Below are 14530 nucleotides of genomic sequence, written 5' to 3' on the forward strand. Positions count from 1 at the left end.
TTTTGTAAAAGAAAAGACTTTTGATATGTTTAATTATGTTACCCCTTTGAGAACCGCGATGTATTTACATGTTAAGACGCGTATCGTCTAAAAATGTGTAGACGTATGATGTCACCAGTGACGTCATCCTTGGTACCGCGCTCAAAACGTAACACGCAACGTCTTCAGTCAGTCGCTGACGGCCAGTGTGTAACAACGTCTTTTCTTCAGGTTAGCTATAGTGCAATTATCACGCGTGCGCGATTTCTTATGTCATTATTTGATCAAGCACGCATTATGGTTCATTCATTCAGCTGCACGTCGAATAATTTTCCGTTTTAGTCACACGTTTAATAATTATTTGATTAATAAGTTGAATAATTTTCTAGGAGATAGATAAACGCGCAATATTACAATATAATTCGATAATAATTACAACCTAAACTTCCACAAATATATTGCGCAGCATTTTACCGTCGCAATGAGATTTTCTCATACCGTTATTAAGGAAGTTGAAAAAGCTTTTTATTCCCGTTTATTGAATCCAATTTCGTATCTTTTAATTACAGAACACGAAGAACTCGCACATTTTGCGCAACTAGCGTATTGGTTATAATTACTTAATGCACGATTCGCATATTAGATTGCAGATACACTGTCGGTTTCATATACTTCAAAGTTTTTCTCAATCCTGCAAAATTAGTGGAAGAAGCACGATTTAGTTTTAAATTTATTTGATGCAACAGATTAAATAATTTGGAGAATAATTTGCTAATTTGCAAAATATGAATGAATGAAGAATGTTATTTTACTATGATAAAATATAATCGGCGCTACATATCTCATAGAATTTTTACGAGAAAGCGAGGATGTACCAGATACGGTGACAGATTCAGTGTTAATCGACGGCTTTGATAAATTTTTAACTCACGTCTTACGTGTGTGCGTTCTGGATACTTAAAAATAACCTGTGACTACGCAAGCGAACGTTTACTCGTTTCGTAGCGCGGGTGTGCCTCTCAATTTCCGCGATGTCAAATTTTCGCATCATTGATTTTAATATAACTCTCAGTATCGTAGGGTAAACCGTTTGTCTTATCTTTAGCACAAACTGGTAAAATTCTTTTTTTTTTCTTAAATACACAAGTAAATCTTTCGAAGATATTTTAAAACTCAAGAATTGCACGAGCAATTTTTTTAAAAGGTATACGAAAAGAGACGTTTCCGATCACAAGTTAATTTCGATTTTAATGTAACATAATGTTATTTATATGTAATAAAAACTACAATTCTTTTCGCTAAAGATTTTTAAATAATTAATTGTTACATTTATTCATTATTTATTTAAGAAAAATAGATTGTATATTACTGTTAATTTTATTAACATATAATTCAGTTTGTTAAAGCGGAATTTTACAAAAAAAAATTGCGAAAGCTAGCACTCTCAGAGTTAAAATACTTTCCCTGTTATTGTACTCATGGCTTCTCTTGAATGAGAGAAAGTAAATCCGAAGGTTTCCACGCACTATTGATCGGGCAAGCTTAAAGGGTGTGTCAGGATATTTAGGACGAAGGATGCTTCGCAATGCCAATGTTTTTGTGTGTTTATGCGGTTAATCTTTTGAGGTATGGGATATCGAGTTGATTTATTTATTGAGATTGAAATACTTTCGAAAAATGTCTTCTTATTTTTTACGAATTAGATCTTATAAATGCTTATACGTTACATCATTAAAGCGTAATGTGTTTATACATAATATATAACTTTCGAAAGTAGGCATGTATCGAATTTCGGGGGGGAAATAAAAATACTTCTGTTTTCATGGGGCAACAGCGAGGATTCTCGCTCGATGTAGGTCGCACCTCGAAATCTTGACCCTGTCCCACTTGACGCAAGTAAACGCTCCCGCTTACGCATATTGAATGGAATTTTTTATAAATAACGATAGGCAACGGAGGACAATCATCTTCGGTTTCAGAATTAACATTAGAACGAGGCAGCGATGTCCCATTCAGTGACGATTAGAACACAAACAGTGACGAGCAGCTCGTCGACGATTGTTATTAACACTGACTACCTGAAAACTTGGTGCGGTATTTTGAAGTTGCTACAGGTGGTATGTATCTCATTATTATTGCATTTATTTCTTTACTCAAATTATTATATTCCTTGATCAGTTCGAATATTTATCAATCACGTGTTTTTAAATGCAAGACATTTTTCTTAATTAATTATGTAACAGTCATGAGAAAAGTCATCGACGGTAACGATTTTTTTAACAAACATGTAGGATAATATATTCAAGTATAAGTAATACAAGAACTTTACCATTTTCATTCTTTTTTTTATTTCTTTCTTTACTTTTGTAATAAATATTTGAATGAAGGAAGTGATATTACTGTTAATTTGCAGCACATAATTTATGGAAGATATTCAGGAATCTTTGCAATTTTAAGAGAGTACTTTATTTCTTGTTATCAGCAGTATTTCCGTTTTCCGCGGCGTTGCAATCAAATATACTTGCTGCGATAATAGTATCCGCCACATATATTTTTACATACATTGTGCTAGTAAATGTTCTATTTCGATACCTTGTTAATTTTTACATGAAAAGATTATATTTTTCTAATCTGAAAAATTTTCATGTTTTTACAAACAGGCACTGGGAATAGTTTGCATAGGAATCGTTGGTCATGAATTTGGTCACTATTCTGCTTATCAGAGTACAGCAGAGCTTTTCTTTCTTCTCATAACGACTACTTTTATGATTGGCACTTTCATCCTTCTCCTCAGTTGCGTGACGTCTTTTTCTACTGCATCTATTATATCTAAAACTATTCATGTAAGTACGAAAATTAAAAAAATATATATTATATATAAATATGCAATTATATATACATATTCATATTACATATGATTTAAAATATACCTGTAATTAATTGAATATAATTTATTTAATCCATATTATCTATTCATACACACACACACACTATCTATAAGTATAGATATCTGTACTTTGTATATAAGTCGCGATAATATTATTTTTAAGTGTTAAAATTTATTTAAATAATATTAGAAAGTGTAAGAATTATAAGAAAAGATGTTTCAGTAATAATTTATTGTAAATATTATATTGATTGACAGTTTCTTTGAAATTTCAGGGACTCATTTATCATTCTATTGCATTTGGATTATTACTTGCGGCCTCGTTGACACTCTTGGTGCACATCAATAACTATAGAAATTATATTAACTATGAACTAGTATTAGGTGCATCCGTAAGTACAATGTTACATTCGTAAAAATGGAATTATAATGTACACACACACACAATAATATTTAATTCAGGTTAGTCGTTATATATATCGTGTTACAAGATGCCACAAGTTTAAAGAATTCATCTTTTATCTAAAGAATTTAAATAATTATTAGCGATTTCCAGTAAATTTTTTCTTAACGAGAATGAGAATCGTAAAAAAATGGTTTATTAGATCTGCGCACTTTAAATACACATTATATAATTAAGTGTATATTTAAGTTATACCAAATCTTTTATTATAAAAATAATTCTTTAATTTTTGCCTAGATTTGCGGTCTGGTAAACGCGGGCTTATATCTCTTCAGCACAATCATCGCTCTTCGTACTTACAGAGGGGCCTAAACGCTCGAATTATGCGAGTGTTTCCAAAAAGTGAAAACAGATTCATCATATGCGAATCATGGAAAAATGTTTTACATGTCAAGCGTGTATATTTTAAGAATTGTAATATTTGTTACAACAATTAAATTAATTAATTAAATTAATTAATTAATTTAATTAATTTAATTAATGTGTAAATTGTACAATGAATTTTGACTGTTGGATATATAACATTCAATACTTGGCGAGTATCGAAAAAGGTAGAATACTTTTATGTTGGCAAAGAATATTTTTATGTTATATTTTATAAAATTATATAGCATTCACATATTTTTTTACTTTTATACAACGATTATTAGTTCTCAGACAAAATTGCGAGATTGTAATATTCACTAAATGTTATTTATGTTATCTGTCCTAATTATTGTAAAAGAAGTTGGAAAATTATAATTTTTTATATAACATAAAAATTAAAGAAATACGCGATCTTCATGTTACCTCAAATCTCATTTAAACTTTACTCTGGTACTCTTGTACTCTTGCATATTTTGTATTAATATGAGCCACATACGTTTATATTATAGGATTACTACGATTGTGTAATTGCGATCAATATTTTCTCTTGCAGAGAGAGAGAGAGAGAGAGAGAGAGAGAGAGAGAGAGAGAGAGAGAGAGAGAGAGAGAGAGAATCTATACTTAATATAAATATATTTATTTTATATGTTTATATGATATATATATATATTTATACTTCTCAAATAAATAACTAAGAAAGAATATAAATTTCTATCAAGATTTACAGAGTTTCGAATAATTGTGTGGTTAACATCTTTAATCAAATTTGTATTGCATTTAAAAGAAAATGTTATTATTTTTAAACGAGAGTTAAGTACGAGAGTTTATAAGACAGTTTAAAAAGGAAGAAAGATATATAGGTAAAATTTGGTTGCTTTTGTAAGAAAGTTATTTATGTTTTTATACGACATATCTTAGATTCTTTTTTTAAAGGAAATTTAGCAAAATTTATCTGCTACTGTACGACATGCCATATCGCTTCGGTATACAAATACGAATCCAATGATGAATACACGCACACACACATTATCTTTATAGATTGTACATTTCTTTTTCTATACTCACTCTATATATTTTATTTTCACAAATGTTCTTCCTCGTACTCATCAGTTTTATCCTTCTCTCCGTTCCTCTGACGTCGTTCGTTCTACCTTTTCGTCTCTCTCGCTTGCTCCTCACCGAGTTTATCGTACGACAATTTGTAGTTGACAGTTTACCTCAGAATCTCGATCCGAATAACACGCGGAGGTTCGCGTCGAACACGAAAGTGTTCCAAACATGAAATCGCTCTTGTTTTCTTTCTGCGGAATTTGTTTTCTCTGTTCACCAAGATCTTGTGAAACAAGACGCGACAAAAATTTGGAACTGTCATTTCCAACGGGAATAGAAAAGTAACGAAGAATGGAACCCCACGGTTAGAAATTAAAAAAAAAGAGAAAAAGAAAAAAAGCAATATAAATACTGCATGACGAGTGTGTGTGTGTGTGTGTGTGTGTAGAGGTAAAAGGTATTAAATATAAAAGTGGAAATTTTTTATAAAATTTAAAACATGCAATGTTAATTGAGAACATTCAGTTGTATTGTACAGCAATATTATTTTTATAAGAATACTTTTTAATAAATTATTACAGTTTTATTCAGATAACAACATGGAAGAAAAATATGTACAAAGTATTGAAAATATCTTACACATATTTTGTAAAATACATTATTATTAGTATTGATTATTAATTTAATATTGTGGTGACTGTGTATTAATCGGTATCAAAATGAGTTTTATCGATATCGTATATAGATAAGAAATTTCTTACTCTTGATATCATTTTAATAGTTCCAAGAAGAAAAAGACAAAAGTAACTAACATGAGTTACTAGAATATTATCAAAAGGTGTTATATTAATCTCTTCTGTATGATATCATCGGTGACGTTCTCCACTCTCTCAAAATGTATCGCTTCAGTCAATCGTTATCTGCCGATGTAGAACTACGTACTTTCATCAGGTTAGTGTAGTCCTCGCAGGCACCATGTGCACCATATTTTCTAATCATGATCGCCATTAGCACGCATCTTAATTAAATATTTGTTGGATCAATATGTAAGCGATTCTTTTATTTCATTAAAGATAATTCAGACGGATGGATAACTTCATAAAATCAATTATAAAAGTTATAATTAACTAATAATCGTGAAAAGTTTCCGCAAATATATTGCAGCATTAAAATCACACATAATGAGATTTTCTTATATTGTCAAGAAAGTTTAGAAACTATTTTTTATTTTTATTCGTTTACTTATTTTTAACTTTATTTTAATTTTTTATTGTAAGATTTGAACAATTGGCATATTTTATGTCATTTATGTGAACAATATATTCTTTATGTTATTATACTCAATTAGTTTATTACATAATTTAACTTTTCTTCCAATTCCTTAAAATTAGTGGAAAAAATGATAAAATAAAATTGGCACATTGCGTAAAGAATTTTTGAATACGAGAACAAGTGTTGAACGAGGATTTATCGAGCATAGTAACAGATACGAATCGGTCTTAATCAAAGTCATTATGATAAATTTTCAACTCGCACCTTGCGCCGCAAATGTGCGTGTCGAGTGTTCAAAAATAACCTGTGATTACGAGCGGCGTTTGTTCACTCTCGTAAGAGCACGACTTTGTTTCCGCAATCACAAATTTTCGTATCACTGACTTTGACTATTTCTCGAAAATTATCTGCCACGTTTCGTTCTCATATAATAAACTTATAAAACTCCTGTTTAAAACGTACATATAAATTTCAAAGCTATTTTGAAGAATTGCATGCATATGTATAATATTTGTTACTATTACATTTTAGAAACGTTATATTGTTGCAATTGTTGTTTTCCATAAAAATTGTAATAGTGTATTTTATATCTATATTTTGTGAAAAATTTGCTAATAATGCTTGCATTAAGTTACGGTAATTCGTAGAAGTAAAATGTGCTATATAATTCTTATCATGTTAGATTACGATACAGATTTTATCATATCGTAAAGTTATCAATCTTTCACGCTTTTTCTCTTAATATGGAATTAAAAAGAAACTTTTTAGGAAATGTCCTTTTAATTCATATATAATTTATATAATTTATATAAATGCAATAAAAATTTTTGAGATTGCTAATTACAGATTTGAAGTCTAAATCACAAGATTTAGTATAATTAAAATACGATTGTTAAAAAGAAGTATATAGAATTTTTGCAACTAAATGTACAAGTACAGTCTTCCGAGAAAGGCTGTGTTATACTTATATTACATTTACATTTTCGATGAGGTTTTTCGTAGATCCTCGCATTTTGATCTTGATTTGTCTATCACACGACGCTTTTATTTATGTATATTAAATTTTTATAAATTGATAAATATACAACTACACGAATTATCTTTAATTTCAGGAACTGACATTAGGACGAGGCGACAATGATGGGTGTTGTCATAAACGTTGAATATTTGAAAAGTTGGAATGGCATTTTTAAGATCATACAATTGGTATAAGTCAATATTATTTTATTCATTTATTTGTTTGTTCAATTTGTTTGATTGTTGTTATGATTTCTTCATCATTTCAAATATTTAATATTATTTTTAATATAATTATTTAATTATTATTAATGCAATTGCTAATTTTTTAATAAAAATTCAGGATAATAACTTTAAATGTAAATAAGTTTAATTAATCGTTCTTATTGCATTTAATTATGATAAATATGACATTTAATTAAAAAAATCAATATTATTATTAATTTAAATTATTTAAAACATACACAATTTGTGAAACAATTTATAATATATAATATTTGAAATAACAGGACAAGGTTGTATTACTAATTTCCGATTACTGATTGCGAATATATTTTTTACAAGAATAGTATCCGCAACTTGTATTCCTAAATATAGAATATTGCCGTATTATTATAATAGTCAATTTTTTGACACTGTTAATTGTTGTAGGACGAGATTCTATTTTTCTAATTAGTACTCTTAATTTTTTACTAACAGGTGTTAGGTACGATTTGCGTTGGAATCATCGGTAACGAGTTCAGTACCGGCTTTATTATCTACCCTGCAGAAGTTTACTTTCTTGTCGCAACATGTACTTTCTACATTGGCACTTTTATTCTCTTTATCGGTTATCTGATGTCTCCTTCTGCTGCATCTATTATACCTAAAACAATTTATGCAAGTACTTTAATATACATAAATAAAATTGTGTTCTATTTTACGTATAATTTATTTATTATTATTTAATCTAATTGTTTTGTCCTTTTCATAAGATCAGGACGTTAAAAACGTGAATTATTAGAAAAAGCTGTTTGATATGATTTATTTTTAAAATTACATTGACCAACAATTTTTTGTTTAAATTTTCAGGAATTTCTATATCATTCCGTAGCGTCCATTTTATTACTTGCGGCTTCAATAGCATTGATGGTGCAGATACATAAGAAAGGCATTACACTTGCAGATTATAATGCGTTATTAGCAGCTTCCGTAAGTACAGTACTATATAAAAAATTAAGTCCTTGATTGTGATATAAGAAATTAAAATTATAATGCGGTAATATATATTTACATATATATGTATTGTATGTATATATGTATGTATTATCAATTTTATGTTGCAGAATGTCGCAGACTTAAGCAATCACCTATAAATTATTTTTATCAGTTTAAGATTAAACTTTTTTTAGTGAGAATATGTCAGAATCATAAAACGTGATTGCTATAGGTCTAGACATATTGTATTTTGTAATTGTATGTTATATTAATACCTGTTATTAAAATTGTGAAAAAAATGTATTTATTTTTATTTAGATTTGCAATCTGCTAAACACCATTTTATACATCTGCAACGCGGTCATCGGTTTTGGCACTTATGGAGATGATTGAAGAATCAAATTAAACGTTTGTAATTTTCTAAACAACAAAAATGGATTATTCCTATACAAATTGTTTTTACACAAGCCAGACTTACATATTTTAGAAACTTTATTTAATTAAATCATTATGAAAACGTTGCACAAAAAATTTTGACTGTCTGACTGTTTCTTACTTAGCGGGTATCGAAAAAGTATCGAAGAATGTTTTTATGTTATACCTTTCATGGATCATTGATAACATTCACAAACATTCGCTATGATTGCAACTAGTATTTTTACAAAATATAGATATATTTTATATAAACATATTTATTTTATATGTGTATATAATATTTATACCTATTAAGTAAATAATCGAAAAAAACTATAAATTGCACGATTTCTATTAGAATTCGCACAAAAATGCGTGATCGGATTATCCAATAGACGGATTATTTTTATAAGACAGAGTTATTATAGTTTTCTTTCTTTCCAATTCTTGCTCAATTAGCGCAATAATTCACGAGATTTTAAAGTTAATTACTTTATATATCACACAATTTTGTTTCTTCGATTCTTTTTGTATTCATATTATTGTTAAAACATATCTTAGACAATTTATCTATAATTCCTACCACATTATAAAATCTTGGTTATAATTTTGAACAGAGTGTGTTTTGATATAAGCATGTATTTTAATATATATTTTATATATGCGAATATTATTCTGATTCTTTAAATATTTTTCTTAGTATAGGTATTATAAATAATATAAATAGAATTATATCCAAAATGTTTAATTACATATCATCTAAAAATAAACTCAAGTTTTAGTACTCGTGATGCATTTACTCATTTTGTTAAATGTTTTAAAAATCAAGTTATACTGACCTGTCAAATATTTTTATAATAGATACATTATATATTATATGGTATTATTTAAAAAACGCGAGCATTTATGTTTCTTTATTTTGTAAATGCAATTATTTTTTATAAAATTTTTAATAATTTTATATTGTTATCCTCTGTACGTTTTTATAACACGTGTCCACATGAATGAATATTCCACATGCCAATTTAGTTGATAGTAAAATTGTATTAAAATGTAATGTGTTACTTCCTTCTTAATGTATATAAATAAGTATGATATACATCAAACATTATAAATCCGAATGTAAATTAATATTACGACGTGCGAAAAACTGTTAACCGAAAGTGGTCAATATTGTTTAAAAAACTGTGAAGCGCAAATAATTAAAATATGTGATATTAAATAAAAACATTTAGTTTATAATGTCATTTTATAATAATCATTTTCAATAAATTGAGGATTGACAGTTTTTTTTTAACAATACTTTGAAGAAAACCCTACATAAAGTATTTAAAATATGTTTGATTATATATTATTAATATTATCAGTATATTGAAACACAGTTATCAATTATTAATTTAATATTCTTTTAGCTCCGTGAATAAAAAACTAATAACTAAGTTGCTGAAATATTATCAAGAGATATACCAATCGTATCTGTATGATATCATCAGTGACGTCTCCCGTGCTCTCATTTCAGTCAATCGTTAACCGCCGTTGTAAAACAACGTACTTTCTTTCGGTTAGTATAATTTTCTACTGTGTGCACATTTTACAATCCATAAGCTTGATCTATGAGCACGCGTTTTAATTAATTGTTTGTTAGTGCGATGTGTAAGCACAATTGTTTTATTTCATTAAAATCGCTTAATCTTTGCACGAGATGGATAATTTCACGTATTAAAAGTAAAGAATAATTATCTTTGATTTTAGGATTGACATTAAAACGAGGCAACAATGTTGAATATTATCATCAATACTGATTATTTGAAAAGTTGGAACGGTATTTTTAAATTGCTACAAGTGGTATACATTATTACTATTTTAATTATTTATTTGTTGACTTAGATCGTTGTTATAAAATTTCTTGACTCATTCAAGTATTTATAATATTATCTTCAAACTTTAAATAATTAATTATTAAATCCTTAACTTTTCAATAAAAATAGATTAATATCCTTAAATAAAAATAATTTTAAAATTTAATGATTTTTGATGCGTTTAATTATAACAAATATGTGACGTTTAGTGAAAGAAATTAATATTATTGTTAATTGAAGAATATAATTTGTTATACATATTTAGCAATACTTGCAATTTTAAGGTAATATTGGAAATAATAAGATAAGATTTCGTTATCGGTTCTGCTACAAACAGCTAATAATAATACGCGCAATTTATATTCTTAAGTAAACAATTTTGTCGTATGTATTATTCTATTAATAATACAATAAAATTGTTTACTTGGGAATAGCATATTTCTTGTTAATTTTTATATGAGATATTACGTCTCTTTAATTAATATTCATAATTTTTAATTAACAGGTGTTGGGTGCAATTTGCATAGGAATCATCGGAAGTGATTATAATAGCGCTTCCTGTTTATGCTGGAAAGAATGCTTCTTTCTTATTGCAACATCTACTTTTTTTATTGGCACTTTTATTTTTCTTATCAGTTACCTGGTGTCACCTTTTACTGCATCCGTTCTACCTAAAACAATTCATGTAAGTTTCAATTAAGTTCAATTACATTGATTTGTTACATGTATTTATTTTATTTATTACTTTTGTTCTGTTTATAAGTTAAAACAAGATTGTTTTAAGAGCTAAAACATGTTTAAATAATATTCAAAAAAAATTGTCAAGAAGAGCTGTTTAACATAATTTATTTTAAAAATGATGAATTTTTTTATTTTTAGGAACGCCTTTATCATCTTTTTGCAACCGTAATATTATTTGTGGCCTCACTGATTCTGATACTGGAAATACATTTGGCTAATACAGAGTTTTATAACTACAATGAGTTATTAGCAGCTTCTGTAAGTAGATATAATATTATATTTATAAAAAATTATAATGCTAGAAATTAAAATTGTAATATTGTGTTATGTTTCATACATACACACAAATAAAATGCTTATTTAGAAATATATAGTTGGTTCATTAAATTTGCAAATACAATCAATATCTTTCAATTAGAGTGTATCAGGTTTATAAAGAAAGGTTTGCTAGACATGTTATATTCTGTAATCGTATATTAAATCTATGTGCATGCATTATCAGACCCTATTACAAAAGAATTTATTAATTTTTATTTAGATTTGTGGTCTGATAAACACTCTCTTATATATCTTCAGTGCGGGCCTCGCCTATATGACGAAATGGAGGACGATATGAAGTGATTAAATTAAACAATCACGTATTATTGTAGTATTGTGAGTGAAAAGTGAAAATAGATTCTATTAGTATGCAAATTGTGCCATTTACATTTAAACCAAACTTGTATATCTGAGGAACTTTATTTAATTGAATAAATGTACAAACATTGTACAACGAATTTTCATTGTCGAACTACATTTGATACTTGGCATGACATTTACTTATGTTTTAAGTAATTTTTTAAAAATATATACTGTTAAGTATTTTTGTTACAAACACGTAATTATATATGACATTTAAAAAATGTAATTATTTATTTTTTTTAATTTATAAGTACAATTATGTTTTATAAAAATTATATAAAATATATGTTTTTATGTTGTTACCTTTTGTTCGAGTTCTTTTTTGCGTTTCTGTCTGCCCAGAGCAGGCGGGCAAAACATTCCGAGTTCTGGCGTGAGCGGCACGTGCCAGAAATAGACAGTAATTTCCCTTGTGTCGCGTGCTATGCGGGGGGTGCAACGACATTCAGACTTTATGGATGCTCAGGCCTACACCCTCAGTCAGTTTAAAAGTATCGCCGGTCGTGATCACGCTCTGTGTTCTTCTAAAAATTGCTAACAGAGGACGAAAGAGTTCAATAATTAAATATTAAATTGTAAAAATATTTAAATTTTTCAATATATACGCACGTGTGTGTGTATTGTCATGGAGTTTTTTTGATACAATTGTATTAAAGATTCTTTATTAACTATTCTATTACATTTCTCTATCTTCTTGTTTAATTATAAATGTGACAAAATTCGATGTAACTCGAAAAATTGTGTTTGTGCTTAAACAGTGAAAATAGTTTATTGTGTAACGGATTACATTTTTCGTTTTGATTATTGTAACGAGAGAGTTATTCGTAGAAATATTATTTTTGAACGTAAGTGAGCAATTGTGGTAAATTCAATTATCTCAGAGGAAGAGACAATAAAAAGAGAAAGGGGACGGGCATTTAAATACTAATTGGAGAGATCACAATAAAGAACGTCGGAGAAGTCATAAACGAGAAAAATTTAACGCAGCTCGTTATACAGAAACAAGCATCAAATTAACTGTCTGGCAACACGAAATTATAGTCATGAACAATATGGGACCTATAATCAGAATGTCATCCTCTGGTACACACGGCGCGGGCGGTGTCGGTTGCTGCTGTTTCAGGTGCTGCACGTGCATACACGTGGATTTCTTTAAATCATTGCCAGGAATTATAAAAATGTGCGAAACAGTAAGTAACTACAGTTGCATGTATATTATTTGGCAATTGTGCAAAGTTCGAAAGAGTTGTAAGACAGACTCTTTAAAAATATACATGTATATATAATGAAAATTTATATCTATTTGCCTAATCACTTGCTAATCTTTGAAATCATTTATGGAACCTTTTAATTATGACTATATAATTCTTAAATTCTACATCTACATTGAAAAGTTACATGTATATAATAATATATATGTATATACGTATGTATATAAAGATATATATATATATATATATATATATATATATATATATATATATATGACTTTTAAAATATATTTTACGTTTTAATTAAAATTTTAATTCCAGGTGATCAGTGGATTAATTCAGAGTTTGCTCATTAATTACGGCTTGAGGTATAGTTCATCTATTGGCTCGGCTTTCGAGGGATCATTGACCACGGCATCCGCCTGCTTCCTGACTTCCGCTCTGTTACTCGCTTGCTATACAATTTCTGAAAAATCTTACAAGTTAATTCGATCATCGCTTTTTGTACGTATTTATCTATCCTAAACAATAATAAAATATTATATACGAAGAGATTTATTTTAAATAATCCCATGATCTTAAATAATTACTTTTGTTAAAATGTTAATATTTACTATTTTTTTGTCACATAATTTAAATAATATTCTTATCGCCATTATAATGCTATAATTCAGGAATTATGCGTTACACTTTTGCTTTTTTATCAATATCAGGAGATGATGTTCAATTCTTTAGCCTGCTTCCTGTATTTAAGCTCAGCATCTTACTTGGCTTTTGCCACTAAATTATTTCTGATGGCCGAGTATTATCTGAGACCCGGCTTCGACGTTTATCCTGCCATGACAGCCGCTTATGTAAGTTTTTTTAGTGCAATCGCAAATCGCAGACTTAACGCTTTCACTAATTTGCGTCATGATTTGTTCACCTAATCAGAGACAAGAATCGAGAAAAAGAATTATAAATAACTTTTGCTGATACAATCCTGAATGTCCGATATGATATATCATTATACTAAAAGCGAATATTTATTAGTAGAACATTGATTTTGATTTAGACATTTTTAATTGTTCAGGAGTATTTTTATTTAAAAGAATGTCAAAAGTGATAGATTTTTATTGCAGATATTAAGCGGCGTCGTGGGAGTATTGCACGGAGCAGATGCTTATTTATCCTTTGTGCATTACAAAACAGGAAGATGAATTACCATAATCACGAGATTATCAGCTATAATTCTGTGACGAGATGTGGCAATTATATAAATGCTTACACACATGACAACGATATTCTAGAGAACGGATTTCCTCGAAGAAGAATTTAATGTTAAATTGAGCGTTAATTTACCGATTAGTAATATTATAAAATATCATTAATTATAATATAAAATGTTACAAA

General features: G+C 28.1%; 4 protein-coding genes across 7 annotated transcripts in view; all 4 read left to right on the forward strand.

Moving 5' to 3' along the window:
• Positions 1–4785, forward strand: part of LOC143902555 (uncharacterized) — a 28357-nt gene extending 23572 nt beyond the window's left edge. Inside the window, exons 1-5 of one of the 3 annotated variants that reach the window (XM_077415557.1) lie at positions 83–210; positions 1959–2096; positions 2640–2822; positions 3142–3258; positions 3567–4785. In XM_077415557.1, the coding sequence (XP_077271683.1) occupies positions 1983–2096; positions 2640–2822; positions 3142–3258; positions 3567–3641 (489 nt within the window). In that variant the 5' untranslated portion in view covers positions 83–210; positions 1959–1982 and the 3' untranslated portion in view covers positions 3642–4785. Of the gene's footprint in view, positions 1–82; positions 211–1813; positions 1876–1958; positions 2097–2639; positions 2823–3141; positions 3259–3566 lie in introns of those variants that run through there. The other 2 variants (XM_077415559.1, XM_077415558.1) reach the window with 2 other exon arrangements.
• Positions 4786–7130: 2345 nt separating this feature from the next.
• Positions 7131–9073, forward strand: LOC143902557 (uncharacterized). The gene is made up of 4 exons (XM_077415562.1): positions 7131–7224; positions 7735–7914; positions 8107–8226; positions 8551–9073. Exons 1-4 carry the CDS (start codon positions 7156–7158, stop codon positions 8623–8625), a joined length of 444 nt encoding a protein of 147 aa, XP_077271688.1. The 5' UTR covers positions 7131–7155; the 3' UTR covers positions 8626–9073.
• Positions 9074–10059: 986 nt separating this feature from the next.
• Positions 10060–12840, forward strand: LOC143902556 (uncharacterized). 2 transcript variants are annotated; one of them, XM_077415560.1, is made up of 5 exons: positions 10060–10207; positions 10399–10491; positions 11011–11190; positions 11385–11504; positions 11785–12840. In XM_077415560.1, exons 2-5 carry the CDS (start codon positions 10423–10425, stop codon positions 11860–11862), a joined length of 447 nt encoding a protein of 148 aa, XP_077271686.1. In that variant the 5' UTR covers positions 10060–10207; positions 10399–10422; the 3' UTR covers positions 11863–12840. The 2 variants fall into 2 exon arrangements, with proteins under 2 accessions (XP_077271686.1, XP_077271687.1); XM_077415561.1 differs by lacking the exon at positions 10399–10491 and having other exon boundaries at positions 11823–12840.
• On the forward strand, positions 12352–14006 carry Sing (MARVEL domain-containing protein sing). Its single transcript, XM_077415290.1, is given in 4 exon segments — positions 12352–12406; positions 12828–13117; positions 13460–13642; positions 13893–14006. Coding segments are annotated over 4 exon segments (642 nt in total).
• The last annotated feature ends 524 nt before the right edge of the window (positions 14007–14530 follow it).

Source organism: Temnothorax americanus, unplaced genomic scaffold (genome assembly GCF_048541705.1).
Source record: "Temnothorax americanus isolate GAGA-0224 unplaced genomic scaffold, ASM4854170v1 Scaffold4, whole genome shotgun sequence".
Lineage (NCBI taxonomy): Eukaryota > Metazoa > Arthropoda > Insecta > Hymenoptera > Formicidae > Temnothorax > Temnothorax americanus.

Excerpts from the sequence above, each read along its gene's own strand:
- LOC143902556 (XM_077415560.1), top strand. The coding sequence starts at position 10,423 with ATGTTGAATATTATCATCAATACTGATTATTTGAAAAGTTGGAACGGT. Across the intron at positions 10,492-11,010 it reads TTTTTAAATTGCTACAAGTG|GTGTTGGGTGCAATTTGCAT; the intron begins GTATACATTATT and ends TTTAATTAACAG. Across the intron at positions 11,191-11,384 it reads TTCTACCTAAAACAATTCAT|GAACGCCTTTATCATCTTTT; the intron begins GTAAGTTTCAAT and ends TTTTATTTTTAG.
- LOC143902557 (XM_077415562.1), top strand. The coding sequence starts at position 7,156 with ATGATGGGTGTTGTCATAAACGTTGAATATTTGAAAAGTTGGAATGGC. Across the intron at positions 7,915-8,106 it reads TTATACCTAAAACAATTTAT|GAATTTCTATATCATTCCGT; the intron begins GCAAGTACTTTA and ends TTAAATTTTCAG. Across the intron at positions 8,227-8,550 it reads ATGCGTTATTAGCAGCTTCC|ATTTGCAATCTGCTAAACAC; the intron begins GTAAGTACAGTA and ends ATTTTTATTTAG.